The sequence below is a fragment of the Mesitornis unicolor genome, unplaced genomic scaffold (genome assembly GCF_000695765.1).
Source record: "Mesitornis unicolor isolate BGI_N332 unplaced genomic scaffold, ASM69576v1 scaffold29590, whole genome shotgun sequence".
Taxonomy (NCBI): Eukaryota; Metazoa; Chordata; class Aves; order Mesitornithiformes; family Mesitornithidae; genus Mesitornis; species Mesitornis unicolor.
Window position 1 is genome coordinate 9,168 of NW_010160753.1, and position 16,887 is coordinate 26,054.

General features: G+C 49.7%; 1 protein-coding gene across 1 annotated transcript; it reads right to left on the bottom strand.

The window, feature by feature from the left end:
* Positions 1-5,786: 5,786 nt before the first annotated feature.
* On the bottom strand, positions 5,787-14,653 carry LOC104545752 (uncharacterized protein C16orf45-like). Its single transcript, XM_010190965.1, has 5 exons — positions 14,478-14,653; positions 10,185-10,258; positions 6,762-6,876; positions 6,556-6,629; positions 5,787-5,905 (listed from the first exon to the last, which is right to left on the bottom strand). Exons 1-5 carry the CDS (start codon positions 14,651-14,653, stop codon positions 5,787-5,789), a joined length of 558 nt encoding a protein of 185 aa, XP_010189267.1.
* Positions 14,654-16,887: the final 2,234 nt, after the last annotated feature.

Consider the following 16,887-nt stretch of genomic DNA (forward strand, 5'->3'; position numbering starts at 1 on the left):
TCTACTCTTTCCGTGGGGAGCTGGAAATGAAGGAAACCCTCTCATCTAAGCTAAAACAAAGCCAGCCAAGGCATCTGCAGCCTAGCAGAAAGACAAATTCTGCTCTCATCACTTATGAGATGCTAGAAGATGCCAAGCTGGAGCTGTGCTGGTCCTGCTCCAGAGAGAGGACTATGAAGGTTGCCAGGGTTTCCCAGACCATCCGCTGTGCTCCCCTTCTCCTGCCTGCTGGAGCTATCCTGCTGGCTCATGGAATTCAGCACCAGCAGAGGAGATGGCAGGACCCACTGCCCGAGCATCACAAAGATACAGGTCGCTGCCAGATCTACTCACTTTCTCAGGCAAAATGAAACTAACGTCTCACGGTAAAGTGGGATATGGAAACAAAAACTAAAATTACCTAATCAGATACCAGAGTTTCAGTTCTGTGATGCTTTATAGAATAAACAAGTTTTTTAGTTAATAGTCTGCCTTCTCCTTGGGGAATTGCAGGGTTTAGTTTTGTTTGCATTGTGTTTTTTGGGTTTGGGTGTGGGTTTTTTTCTAAGATTTTCCCTTGGCACAGAGAAGAGATTATTAAAGTGTTGGCTAAATCTGCAGTCTGTTTTGCCTCTTGTTGGTGGAAAATCCCCAGCACATTGAGATGTTGTTATTGGTTTTATCTGGACTCTGTCAACATTTCCTCTGGAGCAGCCTGTTATTCCATCAGTATGGGCATGAGCGAGCAATGAGGTACTCACTGCTGTGCTATGCTCCGTGGGGCAGCTCTGTCCCAGCACCAATGGTGGGATTCCCACTGGAGGAACTGACCACTGTCCTCAGCAGTGACTTCAGAAGACATTGCTGGCTTGTTAACCCCATGATTAGCACTTATCTGGGACTTGGCATGCCAAGCACCATCAGGTGCCAGGTGGCAAAGACATGGAAGTCATTAAACCCAAATTACAGCATCCTTTCTGTGCATGCAGTTTCCAGCTACACGATCCAAGAGAGGATGCCGTGCCAGAGCTGCCTGGTCCCCTCTTAGCTGTCACTGGCAGAGAACCACGTCGCATCTGTGAGTGACTGTGAGCTTCTCTGGTCCTACACAACTGACCCAGCAAAGCACAGTCTCCTGCCTCTCTGCTCCTACCTGGCCTATCTCCCACCTCCTTGTCCTCTCCAGCATGTCCACCATGAGGCACTTCTCATATGTTCTTTAATTACCCATATCAAAGACAGCCAACTCCCAAACCCACAAGACCCTATGGTTTGCAGGTTTGCCAGTCCCGCTCCTCCTCCTGAGAGCACCTTGTGAGGTGGGATACAGGACGGGGAGAATTGAGGGGCCAAGAGAAGAGACGGTGCAGCCAGACTTCCTTCAGTGCCATATATAAAAGACATTTGATGTGCCACACCCCCCTATCAATGGTATAATTGAGGCTTAGTGAGGACAGAAGGCTGGTATCAGTGAAAAAATACATCAGAAGTGTTCAGGGTTCTGAGTATTAACGATTAAACCAGGGAGGCAGTTTCCTGCATTTCAACTAATTTTTCAGCCTGGCCCAAAAGTAAAATGTTAGACCAACAGCCAGAAATGGAAGGGTTGGATATTCTACTGCTGCAGCAGGAGCTTCTTCATGCTCCTGCAATCCCAGGGAGCTCCAAAACCCAGCCTTTTTAGGATCTTGTTTCTGTTCCACTTCAAACACCCTGCTGTGACACAGCCTGAGACATCTCTCTGCAAAGGTCTCAGGCAGGGAAAATATCTACAAATGAAGCTTTCAACAGACATTTATTTGTTTGGGTTGAAATCAATGCACATGAATCAGTGTCACTCCTGTGTGTTGCACACCTTTGCCATTAGTTTAAATGCAGGCCAAACAGTATGGTACGCCCAGGATGGCAGACTGTCTCCTTCTCCATGACCAGACACACAAACACAGCCAGCAAACACAGAACACAAGAGGCCAGGACCTTGCCCATCTCCCCCGGACATCCTCCCTGCCTACCCAAGCACTGCTCAGCTGATGTCTGGGTCTCGGGGCCTTGTGGGGCAGAGGTAGGGATGAATTTGGGGAGCAAGTTTTGAATCAATGGCTCTTCCTTGCCTTTGGCTCCCTCTCAGTCCCACCAACAAAACTGGCTCAGTTACTCACCCATTCCAAGAAGACCCTGCGGAGGGTAGAGGCACTGAGGGTGGCCTTCTAAGTCTTGAGCCTTTGGTCTATGTGCAAACACCAATATTGCAACACATGCGTGACCACAGAGTGACCAAGCAAAGCAGCCACTGGACAGTTTCTGCAAGAGCAGGGAGTGAGTGGCCCAATCTGTCCCATCAACTCCAGGATGGATGCTACTGATGATGGCCTGTCATCTCTGCTTGGACAACAACCCCACTGTGTACTGCACCTCACTCCATTACACAGGGTTAGCAAAGCAGAGAGGACTTAATTTGCCCCTGTGATCTACAGCCCACACTGAAGCCTCCCTCAAGTGAGGAGAGCACCAGGAACTGGCAGGTGGTGCTGGCAGGATGCTGTAGGTCATTAACAACAAGCAGCACAAAATGTAAGTAGGCTTCAGACTGAAACCACTGAAGTCAACTCAGAGGTGACATGAGCCAAAGTGGGGTCAAGTTTGCTGGTGCCATGTTGGCTCATTCGGGCCCTGCACCCTGGTCTGTGAGTGTGCAGAGAAACTAGCTCAGTTTGTGGACTTTTCTGGCTGCTGGTAAGATCCATAGTGGAAGAAGATTGCTCAGGAAGGACAAATGTGTGGAAACCCCTTTGCAAAGGTTCACACACACGGGGTTTTCTGGCAGTGCTGATAAAGAAATGCAGGAGCAACTTGGACCTGCTTATTGGCATTGCACTAGGAAGGATTCCATGTGCATTGTGTTTTATAAAGACGAATGTGCTATCAGATGCAATGGAAAGAGCCAGATGGTTTGTGACCATTCCACTGGCATGGGCGTGCTGGCCAGTGACCCAGGCAGGAACATCATCTCAAAACCCTTACAGCAAGATGCAGCAGGACTGAGCTGGAGGAATCAGCATTTTGGCCAGAGGGCAACTAGAGCTCTTGGGCAGTCACCCACATGGGAAGCCACCTCAGGACACCCAGTAAAGCCATAGCAGCCTACAGGGCAGAAGTGCAGGGCAGGAGATGTGAGAGGCCTTCACACCCAGTGAGAAGGAGAGTCCCTGTCCTGCTGCGGTGGGAAGCTCTGGCAGTGCCATCTCAACACAGATGGATGCTTCAAAGGGACAACAGGATCTGAGACACTGGGTGACCTCAGGGAGCCATGAGTCTTTTACACAGCACTTTATGTCCAGCACATGGTGCCAAGCTCAGAGGTGCTGGCTGGGGCACTGGGGAGCAGAACTGAATGCCCTCTTGGCAGTGAGTGTCTCTCGCCTGATGTCTCCACCTTTCCCTGCCACTTTTCCAGACTCCTGTTTGGGTTTTATTTCCTTCTGCATGGTGCCCTGTTGTTCTGATTTTTTCTCCTTTTCTCTTCTGCTTAAATTTTCTCATTTTTCTTGTTGCCGAAAACCAAATCCAGTAATAGTGAGGTGGGAGAAGCAACTCATCTGCCCGTAGTTCAACACACCAGGTCTGTGGTCAGGTGATAGCTTCGCAAGAATTAGCCCTTCATTCAGCTGGCCCTGGGGACTGCCCTTCATGCCTTGCTCAGCTCTACCCAGTGCCGCAGAGCACCTTGCAATAAGACAGACGTAAACACAATGACACCCAGACCAGAAACATTCTCCACTGAGAGTCCTCAGGAATCATCCCACAAGGACTCACAAGGTGGTACAAAGCTAAGGATGAAAAATCATCTGTGGCCACAGCATGTCTTGGATGGTGGAGCACAACGTTCTCCAAACATTAGCTCCCAGTGCCTTTTTTACCACTCTGTCCAGGTGAAGGACTGCACCAGCCTCTCTGTCATGGACTTGTTGCTGCTGCAGACACCTCTTCCAAGCTGAGCTCAGGTAGAATCTGGTGTTTGTTGATGTCATGGAGGAGACGACTGTTGACGTGACACCAAGGACATCAAGGACACATGCCTTCATTCAAGCTTGCACCAGCCGCTTGGGAAGTCTCTTCAGTGGAGGTGCTGCAGTGGGAAGCATGAACAATGATGGGAAGTTGAAACTCTCGGAAGAGTGCAGACTGTGGACTCTGACTGGAGACCTGGGGAGGAAAGGCGAGAGATAGGAAACAATTGGTTGCAACCACAGATACCTCCCTTGTTGCCTCCCTCCTCCAATGGCTAGAGAGCCAACCCTGCTTTATAGAGTGCCTAATGCCAACGAGACTAAGCCTTGGGCATCAGGCCACCTGCACAATTGTGTCCAGCAGTACTGAGGATGAGATGTATCCTCCCACAGAGACCACAATCCACTGGACCTCCATTTCCATCGTCTTCCTCTTACACAGTGCTCGTCACACATGCTGTCAGCTGGGACCTAGCATCCCGCTTTGGCCATGCTCATCACCTAATGGGTGAATTCCAGGCATGGAGGAAGGTGGGAGCTCAGTGGGTGGGTGGTTTCACTTCCTTGCTGCTGCTCTGTGATGAGCTGGAAGGTCTGGGCTCAGATTTGTGGTGCTGGAGCCCAGAATTTCACTTCAACTGTATTAAAGCACATCCTGATAGACATAACTTCATCTCAGATGTGACTTGCTTCACCTGTGTCCTCATCACACTCTGGCATGAGTGAGCTCATATCATCAACTATTATCAGTCCAGCCTTTGCTCCATCCCATACCAAGCTGTTTAGGCCTTGCTTGACTTGTCTGCACTCCACAGACACCAATTTTGGCAGTGTTTGCTGTGGTACAGTGTCATGCACAGCCACAAGAGTAGGGAGGCAGCTTGAGCCAGGCAAAGCTGATCCAGGGGGGATCCAAACACCCACCTGTGTCCCTGGTCACTTCAGCCTTCTGGGATAAGGTGGGGAATCCACACCAGGCTGCACTGGCAAGAAGCACCTCTCTATGGGTCTGCCACTCCCTGAGACTTCTAGAAAGTGACACTGGTTGGAATGGGCTTATGTCCTGAACCACTTGCAAAAGGGTGGTGACTTGTCTGGTTGCCCCTCAGCAGCCAGAGCACGGTCTTGCACAGCAAACACAGCATGGCCCCATGTAAACTCTGCTTTAAAAATGATGAGCACAGCACTTTACAGCTGGGCACATCTGGCTGTCAGCAAATGCCAGTGATTTAACTGCAACCCACTGGAAAGGAGCAGGCAGGAGGGTCAGCAAGAAGGCAGGTGAGGACCCTCAAGGACAGAACGGCCTGATGGCTTCTTAGGTTTTCAAAGCAGATGCTACAGGAAGACAAAGGCATTGGTAGTGTAACTCCATGAGCACCAGGTTCACAGAGGTTCACAGTGGTATATGTGACTGACAACCCTCTCCCGCACATCCCCACAAAGAGATACCTTGGTGCCTGCTATGCACCTGGCCCTGCTCCTCCCTGCCCTCCATCTCTCTTCCCCTTCTATCTCCTCATCCTCCCCCCAGCCATGACCACAGCTGCTTCCCTTCCAGACCCTCTCTTGGTGGGGCTCCAGCACTTTCCCCTGATGGTAGCCTCCAGAGCAGGGCTGCAGCCCAGTGGTCCCTAATGCCCCATGCCTGCAGCACCAGGAGCCGTGTATGTCCCAGACATCAGCACTCACCCACCCCACACAGGCACCTGGCTGTTTCAGCACCCCAAGGAAGCCCCTCTTGCCCGGGATGTGTACACTACCGTGGTCATGTCCCGTGCAGAGGAGCTGGGAACTGGCCTACATGATGGAGCAGGTGAAGCCGCAGCACTCTTTCAGCAGGGTGAGGCCCGTTTTGGTCATGTATGGTGCGGAGGTTTGCTGCCCCCTGGAAGTCATTTTCTTCTCTTTGACAGGAGCTACAGAAAAAGGAATCAGTATCTGCCTGGTGACAACAGCGCAGGCCCATCGCTTCTTCTTAGACCTTCTTTCAGGACTAAGATCCTGACCCTCTTCAGACCCACAGCTGGGTATGAGCTCCTGCATCCATGAACCAGATCAACCATGTGTGCTACAGGCACAGCCATAGGGACCTTGGGCTGGAAATGCCTCCCACTGCACTGGGGAGGTTCCTCCAGCAGTGATGGGGGTACAGGGAAGAGGGTAGCCACCAGAGGCCATGAGGAGTACTGGAGGGATACCACAACTTGTGACCTTAGCTAATGGTGTGATGAAATGGAAGGAGCTGGTTGGAAAGGGTCAGATGAACTACACCAGCCATAAAAGGACACCTACCTGTCTCCATCCTCATAGGACATGCTGACTGGGAAATGCCAGGAGGGAAATGAGCGTACAACATCTATATCAATTTGAGATGTTTCCACAATGTGATCTCAAGGACCAGCAACCCCCCAGTTGCCATTTCCCCGCACCCTCCTCCAGCAACAGATGGCCTCCAGGTTAGCTATCCCCATGCAAAGCAACAAAATTTTGAGTACAGGGTGCTTAGGAAAGGGGAGAGACTGCGAGGGAGTCTCAGTGCAAGGAATAAAACTAATCAACCACCTACTTGCTTTCTGGAGGTAGCTTTTGGAGAGTTTACTTTGCAGGAACTCTGCCATTTCCTTGTCTTCTTCCCTTTCCCTGTGACAAAGAGATCAGTTAGCACTCAGGAAAGGAGCAGCAAGGCCTTCAGGACCATCTTCCAAGGCATGATACAGATCAGAGGACAGACTGCACTGTCCTCAGCACAAGGAATAAATAGCACCCAGCTACCTGAGCCTCTCAAACTCCACATCGTCCACCAGGAAATCTCGCGTTTCCACCAGCTTGTGTATCTGCTGCACCAGCTCCTCTTCCCTCTGTTTCTCCTCGTTGGACTTCTCGTTCTCTGCAGCACAGGGAACACATTTAACACACCAGCAGGGGCCATCCTGCCCATCCCAAGGCCAAGCTTGCTCTGCTTCTGCTAGACTTGGGAGCAGATGTGAGAGTCGTGGTAAAAGCCAACCCACAGTAAGCACCTAGATCCAGATACAGGCTGCTAAATAAGCAACAACTTCATCCCAAACCACTCTGGCTGGGAAGAGACATGTCTGGTGTCATCAAACTTTGAATTCTTAGCTACTCCCCAAACTTTCCATAGGGCTGAGCACTTTAAGATCCAGCTGTGAGCTTTGCAGAGCAGAGGAAGAGCCCCTCGACAAGGTGACCTCTCTGGTGGAAGATGACCATAGCTCACCTGGGATCTTCACTCTGCACTGCTGAAGAGGTTAGGTACCAGGTCTCAACACGCTCAGAAATGTCAGATTTGGACATCATCCTTCAGTTAGGATTTCCTGCATTTCCCATGCCAGCACACCCAACCAGTCTCAGCTTGGCCTTGAGCTGGGTAGGGGTCCAGAGATCCCCTCAGTCATGTCCTCCATGTGTCTGAGGAACCAGCCAGGGATTCAGGTGTGTAGAGAATTATCAACAATGCCCAGGTGCCTTGGGAATGCCTCACACCACCATTTATCCCATACATACAGAGACATGAAAACCAGTATGATCCACTGGTTTTTGTAGCCTTATTCCCTTGCTGAACACGGTCCCCGTGATCTCATCACCTCAGAGATCCCTCTGACCTTTCAAAGCACTGTCAGCCCCACTCCCACCCCAGTGACGGGGATGACCACTAGTGTCTACCAAGCTGTTTCAAATGTGTTAGCCTTGGTTGTCACCTGAACCCCCAGACTGACCTACCCTGAGCACCATGGGACCCACTTGTGGCATGTATCTTTGGGCAGGGAGTTGGTGAAGACCTGAAAACTCTGACATCACTATGAAGTCATGTCCTATATAAATAGGTACATAATGGTAAGTGGGATTTGTGAAGATGATAGAGATAGAGCTAAAGAGTGTTAAATATAAACAGAGAGCTACCTTAGGTAGACACTATGACCATCTGTGCTGTAGCTGCTTAATACCATTTCTGAATTCAGCAGCCAGCTCCAAAATCAATCCAGCACAGGATGGATCAATCTCCAGTCTTCCTTCAGCTAAATAAAAATGCAGTGAAATTCACAGTATGGAGCAAACCCCATAGGCTGGGTCTCAGCAGTTACCTAAACTATGTATTGATTTGTAGTCTGAAGCCTGCTGTATATTGATCGGAGGTGCTGCTGCAGGGGTCTGAGTAGGAAGAACTTTTCATAATCATCACGTTGTTAGAAACATCCCCAGCAAACAAAGGTTCCTTCAATTGTGGTCTTGTGCAGGGAGTGAACTCGAGCTTCCTGGCAGAGAAAGCTGATCTAGACTGAGGTCTGGGCCACCGCTGCTGGTCTGCTATCATGAAGAGTTAATGCAAAGCTGCCTGGCCATGGGTGCTGTCTCTGTGCAGCAGTTCCCACCTGCCTGGTGGGAATAGCAGCACTTTATAGCATCATCTGGATGCCATGCAAATCGGAAACATCAGGCTGCATGCAAAAACATCAGCTATTTGGAGTTAATTAACAAATCTTTTCTGTCTTGCTGATGTCAGAGTCCATCATGACCACAATATCCGTCTGAATTATTAAAGGCACCTTGGTCTGGCAAGATTTCAAGCCACAGGTCTGGGTGAGCTCTGAGTAAGCACTGACGTGTTTGAATCTTTATCTGAATCAAAGTTCAATGCTCATTTTTACGAATGATCTGCTGCTATAGTCTCACAAGACCAACGATTTGCAGGATTTTTCCAGCACAGCCTGATTTGAGCCAAGTTATAAAGAAGACAAAAAGAGCATCCCTGGTGCAAACAGCATTTCTGCTTTCAACTGAATCTGGGAATGAAATGAGATGAATGAACCTGGGAATCAAAATGAAATATCTAAGCAGATGAAGGAAAGCCAGACGCATTTCTTAAGCTTCAGAAAAGGCTAAGTTTATCTCTGGTCTTGAGCCATCGTTTAGGTCAAGTCTTGTTTTATGAACTAGGAAGTGTTTAAGTTAAAAGCCCACATGAGATTCAAGTTTACATTTGGCAAGCAGCTCCCATTTTTATGGCCGAGTCCTCCCCTCCCTGTCTGCACCTCCCTCTGGATGCAGCTGGGTTATATTAAACTGATCAGGACCAGCATATCAAGCAGCAGTAGGGCTTTGACTGCATGCTGATGATTCACAAACACATGCAGCACAGAGAAACTGTGGCATTAGAAAGGTTTCTTGCCACCCTTGGCTTTGAGATAACCTTGAGTACATAAAGTCCTTACTGGAGGTGGAATGAAGATGTCCTAGGAGGAGGCATAGCCTTGTGAACAGTGGTGGACACAGCTGGTAGGGAAGCCTTGCTCATTCTCATTCAAACTCTGAGCTGTTTGGTGTGTGCTTTCATCTGTATATGTTGGCTGAGGGGGATCCTTTAGCGAATGAACGTTTGGCCTTCCCTAGCCTGTGAAAGGTCAAGGGCGGCTCTGGCTGTGACAGGGACATGGAGGGTCACTGGTCAGGGTAAGGAGAGACAAAAGCAGCGTTTTCTCCCAGCTGAAGTTTTCACATCAGTTGCCCTGGTCTGTTTGCCTGTTTTCAACATCCTGAGTGATTAATTCACCTAAATCAGCGACATCTCTGACCCTTTTTGGCATGACATCCCCCAGCACCCATCTTACCCTGGCTGTATCCAGGAATCCTTCCCTGGCAGCTGCTGCCATCTGCCCCATCACTGACATGGTCACAGTAAGAATTCTCTGTTTTCCATGTACTTGAGGCCTTTGAAGGTATCTCCCCTCCTGCTGCCTCCAAAGGGGCCCCTCCATGTGGTCTGACAATGTCCTCTGCTTGACCTCTCAGCTCATTTGAGGATTGACCTCAGTGTATGTGGCAGGTCTTACTGTGTCACCATTTACTGCCACCTCACTCAATTCCTGTCCTCCTACACCAGACCCATGCTCTTCCTCAAGGACTCATGTTTTTTCTCCTTTTCTGTTTCCTCTGCCCTTCAGCCCAGGCCTGTACAAGGACTCCCTGGCAGTACTACAAGCAGCAAAGCTCTCAAGAAAGATCTCAGGTCAGACACGAGGAGCCACATTTCTGGACACCCACGCACTGCCTGCAGCAGCGATGTCTCTGGGGGCATCCCAGGGTGGGAGCTGTGCAAGAGCTTCTTTTATTTAATGGAAACCTTTCTGCTGACTGCAGCGGCAAGGCGCAGCTCTCTGCAGCTGTACAAAGCCTTACCTGGAAGGGCGATGAGTTTTTGAAGCTCCTGTTTCAGCCGGCTGATTTCTTTACAAAGCTGAATGTCATCCATCCTGCAGAGACACAAACAAAACCACTGAGGGCAAGACTGTGAGAGGAAAGGTGCAAAAACTCCAGAGCAACACCCAGCCAACACTGGTGCTCTCAGTGCCTGCAGCAGAGAGCATGGATTTACCTGCCTTCCCACAGGAACGAGAAGCCCATATTATCTCAGAGCTTTTGTTGGAGCAATATGGGTTATGTCACTGGTTATTGGCAATTAGAAGTTTCATTGCTCCAATGACAATGAAGACTTATTAAAACCTGGCACATCTGCCATGTGATAGCAGCTGTGTTTCTCCTTCTCACAAAAAATAACCCCCAAACAGCAAAATCCCAAAACAAATGAAAGCTACTGCCACATAAAAAGAACTGACATTTTTATACTGCCTTTCTGCAGTACTAAAAAAAGGGAGGAAAATGAAACACAACAGAGGAGGGAAATGTGCAAACTTTGCAGGTGTCTGCTGAGAAACAAGGTCATTTCTGCAGGAGAAAAGGAGCCTGCTGAAGCCACAGGCAATGAAATAAACTCGGACTCAAAACACACAACAGCAGCAAGACACCGATCAGGATGAGCTCAAGTCCTCTGTCAGTGGCAGCTGCTGATGGAGCAGACGGAGGATGCGTGGCCCTATCCATGCTGGAGGCAGTTTGGTGATGTCTCAGAAGCACCACAGCCTAGGACCAACCTTGGTCAGCCACATCTCCAACCAAAACATGAAGAGACCAACCTATCTTACACTTTTCCTTCTACTCTGAGCCCTCCCTGGGCTCCTTGCACATCACCCCTCACTGGGAGGATTAGGAAAAGCCTGCAGCTCTGGTGCAACATCCCGAGCCTTGGCACAGTCCAGCCAGCGGCTGGTGAAGCACCATTTCCCTGGCATTAAGGTACCAGGGGACTTAAGTCCCTGCTCAGGGATTTTGGCTGTTGGCTCATTCGAGAACAGTTTTTGCAAGCCTTCGCAGAAGATCCATATTGGCAGTACTCTACGAGGTGCCACCCTGTGGCAAGGTGCTGAATCTCCTGCTCAGGGCTGGACCGTTGAGCTGGGATTTGGGAGCTTCTCTTTCTACAGCCTTACCTTTGGCATGGGTGAACTACCCTGGCTAGACCATCTGACACCTCCCCAACTCTGTAATCTGGCCTGAAGCTAAAAGAAAGTGTCTCCATCCAAAATCCATCACAATCACCAACCAGTTTCATGAAGAAGCTGGTAAGAACCACCACCACAAGGCATGGTGGTGAATCTGCCTGGGCTGAGCCTCCAAAGAGGCTTTGGAGGAGCAGAATATTCAAATGCTCACTATGAGGAATCAGCCAACATATTTTTCATGTAGACAGAGGCACAATACATACTCCTAAGCCCTACCAAGCACCCCCAGCATCTTAGTGTGAGCTTCCTAGGGCTGTCCAAACCCTCGATGCAGGACTCCTTGGACACTTTGCAGGGCACATGCAAAATTGTTCAACCTGGAAGAGCACAGCTGAGACTTCTAGCAAGCTCCACAGCCATGAGTGATGAGAAACCTCAACTCTCAATCTGTGTCTACAGATAATACATGATTGAGTTATGGTGCCACCCTGAAGAGATGTCTTTGTGCCTTTGGTCCCCTTTGAAGTGTGCATTACTAAAGCCCTGTCTGCATCTTCAATAATCCTGCAGGTCCTTCCACTGAGTCATGCCGTCCACCCCTTCTGATGAGTTATATTTGCTGGAGCTATCTGAAGGTGCAGCTTTGTCAGCGGAGCTGAGGACACCAGAAAAATTAATTATGGGAAGTGAAAATAGACTGATGAAGAGGGACCCTGTGAGATATTGCTGTAGGAGGAGGTCATCCCAGGCACAAGAGAAGACTTCCTCTTGGCTCTGTCAGATTTTTGCTCCATCTGACAGTGTCTTCATTTGTTTGCACACCACACTGAGCACATCCCCCGATGCTGATGTCTGGGAGCTGCACATGGAGAACGCGGAGGTCCTTTTGTCTTTTTATTGCCTGCCCACAGTCCTATGGTGGCAATGTCTTGAGCCTGTACAAAGAGCACCAGCGGGACGGTCTGCATGGGACGTGTGGACACCAGGCTGATCGCTAGCAATACGCTTACTAAAATTAAAATAAATAGTCAACTGATAACTGAAACATTATTAAAATTAAATTGGAATTTAATTATGTAAAAATGATATTGAGAATAATAATAAATGGGTCATTTCTATAAAACTAGGGAGAGATTGCAAAGACAAGCACCCAGAAGGCTGCTGCTGGAGCTGAGATTGCCTCTGGTGATAAAACTGATTGCAGCATCAGCCATAGCCAGGCTGCCCCTGCCTGGCCCAGGGAGCAGTGCAGAGCAGGGTGAGGTGCAGAGCTGAATCTTCCACAGGAATTTCAGGCCTTTCTTTTTGCCCTATAAAAACGGAAATCTTCCAAACTTCATTGTTTTCCACAGCACAGATGTCTCAAAAATGTTGGAACATTTTAGTTTGACATTTCCAACAAGAAGAAAACACTGATCGCTATTGACCGACAGGACGGGTCACTCCTCCCTTTGCAGCGCATCAGTGGAGATGTCCACCGCCCTGAGCCCCGCTGTGCAACCAATCCTGGATATCACACTTTTTTCCCCCATTGGGAAAAAAACCCCTTTCAGCCCCAGGTCCCCAACCTTTTTAACCCCATTCTGCTGAATCCAGGTCTGGATGTCTCTTCTCCAGTGGTGATGCTCAGGGAAGCCCTTGGGTTTCCCTGCCTTGCAGAGCCGCATTTCTCCCCGCTGCTGCGCCCTGCAGAGCTGATGCTCAACTTCTCCATGGTGCCTCCAAACCACTCAGACACATAATCCTGGTGCTTTCAAACACCCAAGTGACCATTTCTGCAGCTGTGCCCACCCCAGGATATGGTTTTCATACGTGATTTCATTTTGTTTTCCAAGTGCAAGCCAAGGAAGAAAACAAATACAGGGATAAGAAAAAGCAAGAGATGTGAGTTTTGAGAGCACCTGCGAGATTCAGGTACTGGTTGCCATGGAAAGCATATAAGAACTACAATTTTTATGATTTCCAGAAATTCTTTTCAATAAGATATTCAGGGGAAACTGTGCTTCAAAGAGGTCATCACCCAAAATCTGAGCCTCTAAATGGCAGCCCAGCTCATAGCTTCCCCAGACAGTGGATTTACATGGCCATTTCCAGGCTCTGGTGATCCCTGTAGTGCAGGTACCGGTGGGGACCCAGACACACTAAAAAAAGCAGTATATCAAATGCTGCAGCCCAGTAAATACGATTTTTGCCATTACCAGCAAAAGATCCCAGGCTTTGTGTTGACCCAGCAGCATGGGATCTCAGGACTGAGCTGACTATAGCAATTTAGTGATATTAAAAAGCTTAATCAGCCCAGACTGCAAATGCTAGTCGGTCTGTTTCCTCCCAGATCATACAATGTCCCGATATACTCAGGGAAAATATTCTTTATCACCCTAAGTGCTGGTTAGTAGAATTGCAACACTGTGGCTATTTGATTGCCTTAAATGTGAAAGGCCTACAGATTTTTACTCAAAATCTGTTTTGGTTATTGAAATGGACCCTGAAGAAGATCCTTTCCTTCTCAGCTTGCTGCAGAGATTGTGCTGGGTGTGAGAGCAGGATGCTGTGTGGAGACACGCATCAGGCACCGACGCTGGTCCAGCCCCAAGGCCGGTTCAGCCTCGATGCATCCTGATGCCCCCAGCAGTCAGGGGATGGAGGAGGAGAGAGGGAGCTGGGAGGAACTGGGAGGATGTGGAATATTTCAATATGGGGAGAATAACCTGTAATCGTCTGACTGTACAACAGTCAGAGATCTGTGTGCTAGGGCAAAGCAATACCTCCAGAGAGCAGCAATAAGCCACCAAACCTCAAGTTCCTTCCTAAGCCCGGCCCAAAAGCTGAGGAAGAGTATGGACCCACTGGGAAGACAGCATGTCTGCGGTTGAATATGGAAACATTTTGTGTAGTTGAACCCGTGTCATAAACTCTGTTTGCATAGAAATAGGCTGGCTCAAATCATTACAGCGTCAGTGGCAGCTTTGTAACAGAGACCCGTTCAGGTCCCTTCAGAACAAGGCCAGAGCAGAGGGGGAGGCTGCGTTTCCAGGTGGAAAACGAGGTGGAAAGCAGCCTGGGGATGATCCGTGTTTGATCAGGCAGGCAGAAAATGCTGAGGTGATGCTGGGAAGCGGGGACAGGTACTCACATGTACCGCAGCTCTGACTCCCTCCTCACCAGGATCTCTCTGATCCTCTCAATTTTGAAGAGCTCCCCTTCAATGTCATCGATGGTGGCGGTGGAGTCAGCCATGGAAACAATCTCATCCTCTGCAAATGAAACAGGAGGCATGTTAGCCAGCAGGAGACGGCGTTTGACACCCATGCCGAGGATAAGGGGGACCACAGGGCCCTCCTGCATACACCAGACCACATACACATACACAGCCACTTAAGCACGTGCAGTTTTAAACTCGTTTCCAGGCTTCTTGCCACCCTGCTGGGTGCTGCAAGAGGAGGCAGCTCAACAGGCACATCGAAAGGCACCGACATGTGCAAGGGCGCTGAGCTGCCAGTGTTTTGTCTTTATTTGTGCTTTGTGTGAGACGGGGCTCCAGCACAGGCATTGAAGCCGGTGTGGCTTGCTAAGCCCAGCTCCAAACACGCATGCAAGATGCATGAAGTGTCTGCATGAAACAGGACCTCAGAGCCCACCTCTGCTGAGCTTGCAGCTCTCTGAGCTTTAGAAATGAGCATTCTTGTGCCTGCTTGTGCTGGCTTTGCAGCATATACTGCTCACACCAGTGTTGTGCCAGGCTCTGCAGTGCTGAGAAAGCCTCATGTTTCTGGGGATCTTCCCCTCTGCTGAGCAGCAGGAAGCCAAGGGAGCTAAAAACTGCTGAAGGGAAGGACAGAAATATCTTTTTCCAGAACCACGTAAGCCTCAGGCATCTCCAGCACATGGACAACCAGAGACATGAGCATGTCCTTCAGTATGTGCCAAGACCAAACACTGGGCCCATACAAGACAGAGGGATCTCCTAAGGAGTCATGGAAGTGAAGCTCCCATTGCCAGTCTCTTTCCATCACAGGTTGGATGAAGACACTCCATCCTTCCCAACTCACTGGGGGAAAAAGCCTTCACGGTATTCAGCAGGCCAGTTTGTCCTCCTCATCCTCTGCAGTGCTGAGCAACCCCCTCAAACTACTTGGGGAAACTGAGGCAGGGAAAGGAGATGTCACTTGCTCAGGGCAAGAGGCAAGAGCCTCACAGCAAAATGTGGGGAAAAGGAGCTATAATTTGTATTTTAGGAGAGCGCAGTGGCAAGCCCAGGGACGGATGGGACAAGAGCCCAGTAACCTCAATCCATTGCTCTGACCATCAGCTCTGTCTCCCCCAGCCCTGATTTACACACAGGTGTCCCTCTGATGTCCCACTGGTTTGCACAAGGCTGTCACACTGATTTACACAGGGATGCCATGCTGATTCACACGGTGCCCACGAGCCTGCACGTCCCACAGTGGCTCCCAGCCCATCTTAGGGGGACAGCTGACGATTTGCTCCCAGGCCAGCTCACATCTCCCAGCCTTGTCTAGCTCTCAGACACACATCACCGACCTGTTATCAGTGACACACAGCAGTGCATTTATCACATATGTGCTAATTGGTCTCTCCTGCAATGTACACACAGCACATCTTGGGGAGAGGAGGCTTAGCAGCAACAGTGAAGCTAGGCTATGAGAAAACATTAAAAACCACATACATCGGGGCATATTCTGCTCCCTTTGAATCTCCACAGGACACATCTCCCCTTCGAGACTTTGCCTTCCTGCAGCCCTGGGACCTTCCCCATGCAGGTAGAGGGGAAAGCACAGCCAACGAGCACCATCTCCGGGAGCAGGACTTTCCAGGCAGTTGAGGTCTGGGAACCGGAGATGTCTGAGCTGGAGCGTGTGGCTTGGGGATCCCAAAGGGGGCCCAGTCCAGTGCCGAGGGTTACAGAGCAGGAAGGGCATTAAGGCACAAAGTAAAACACTCTGCACTCGCTGGTCCTCCACCCATCGTATAAAACTGCTTGAGAAATCATTCCCAGAGCAAGGCATGTTTCCAAGTCTGCTGGCAGAAAAGGTTTAATAGTGGAAATACAAGTGGTTTGGGTTATCATGACCAGTTTGGAGAACAGTTTTTCAATGTTTCTGGCTTAGAAACTCAAGAGGACTACTTGGAGTATATTCCCCTCTTCCCCTAGCCACAAAGGCCACATTCAGCCAATGCCAGTCTGCTGAATCCTCCACTGTTCGCCACTGTAAGCTCTCAGGATGCTCTCAGGAACCTGTGTCTGCTCAGGGGACAGCAACAAATACACAGGTTGGACAAGGTGTGGGGTTGGATGCGTTGCCCTCCATCAGCTCTTGCTCAAAGCCTCTGCTGCTAATTTGCACAGCAACCCTCCTGTAGCCTTGTTTCTACGGGCCTGAAGGAGGTTGCTAGGGGACCGGACTGTGGTTGCTACAGGATCAGGATGTGGTTGCTAGGGGACCGCACTGCGGTTGCTAGGGGAGCGAGATGCTGATGTCCCTCTTCCCAAGTGTCCTGCTGCTCTGCCACCCTAGAGCTCC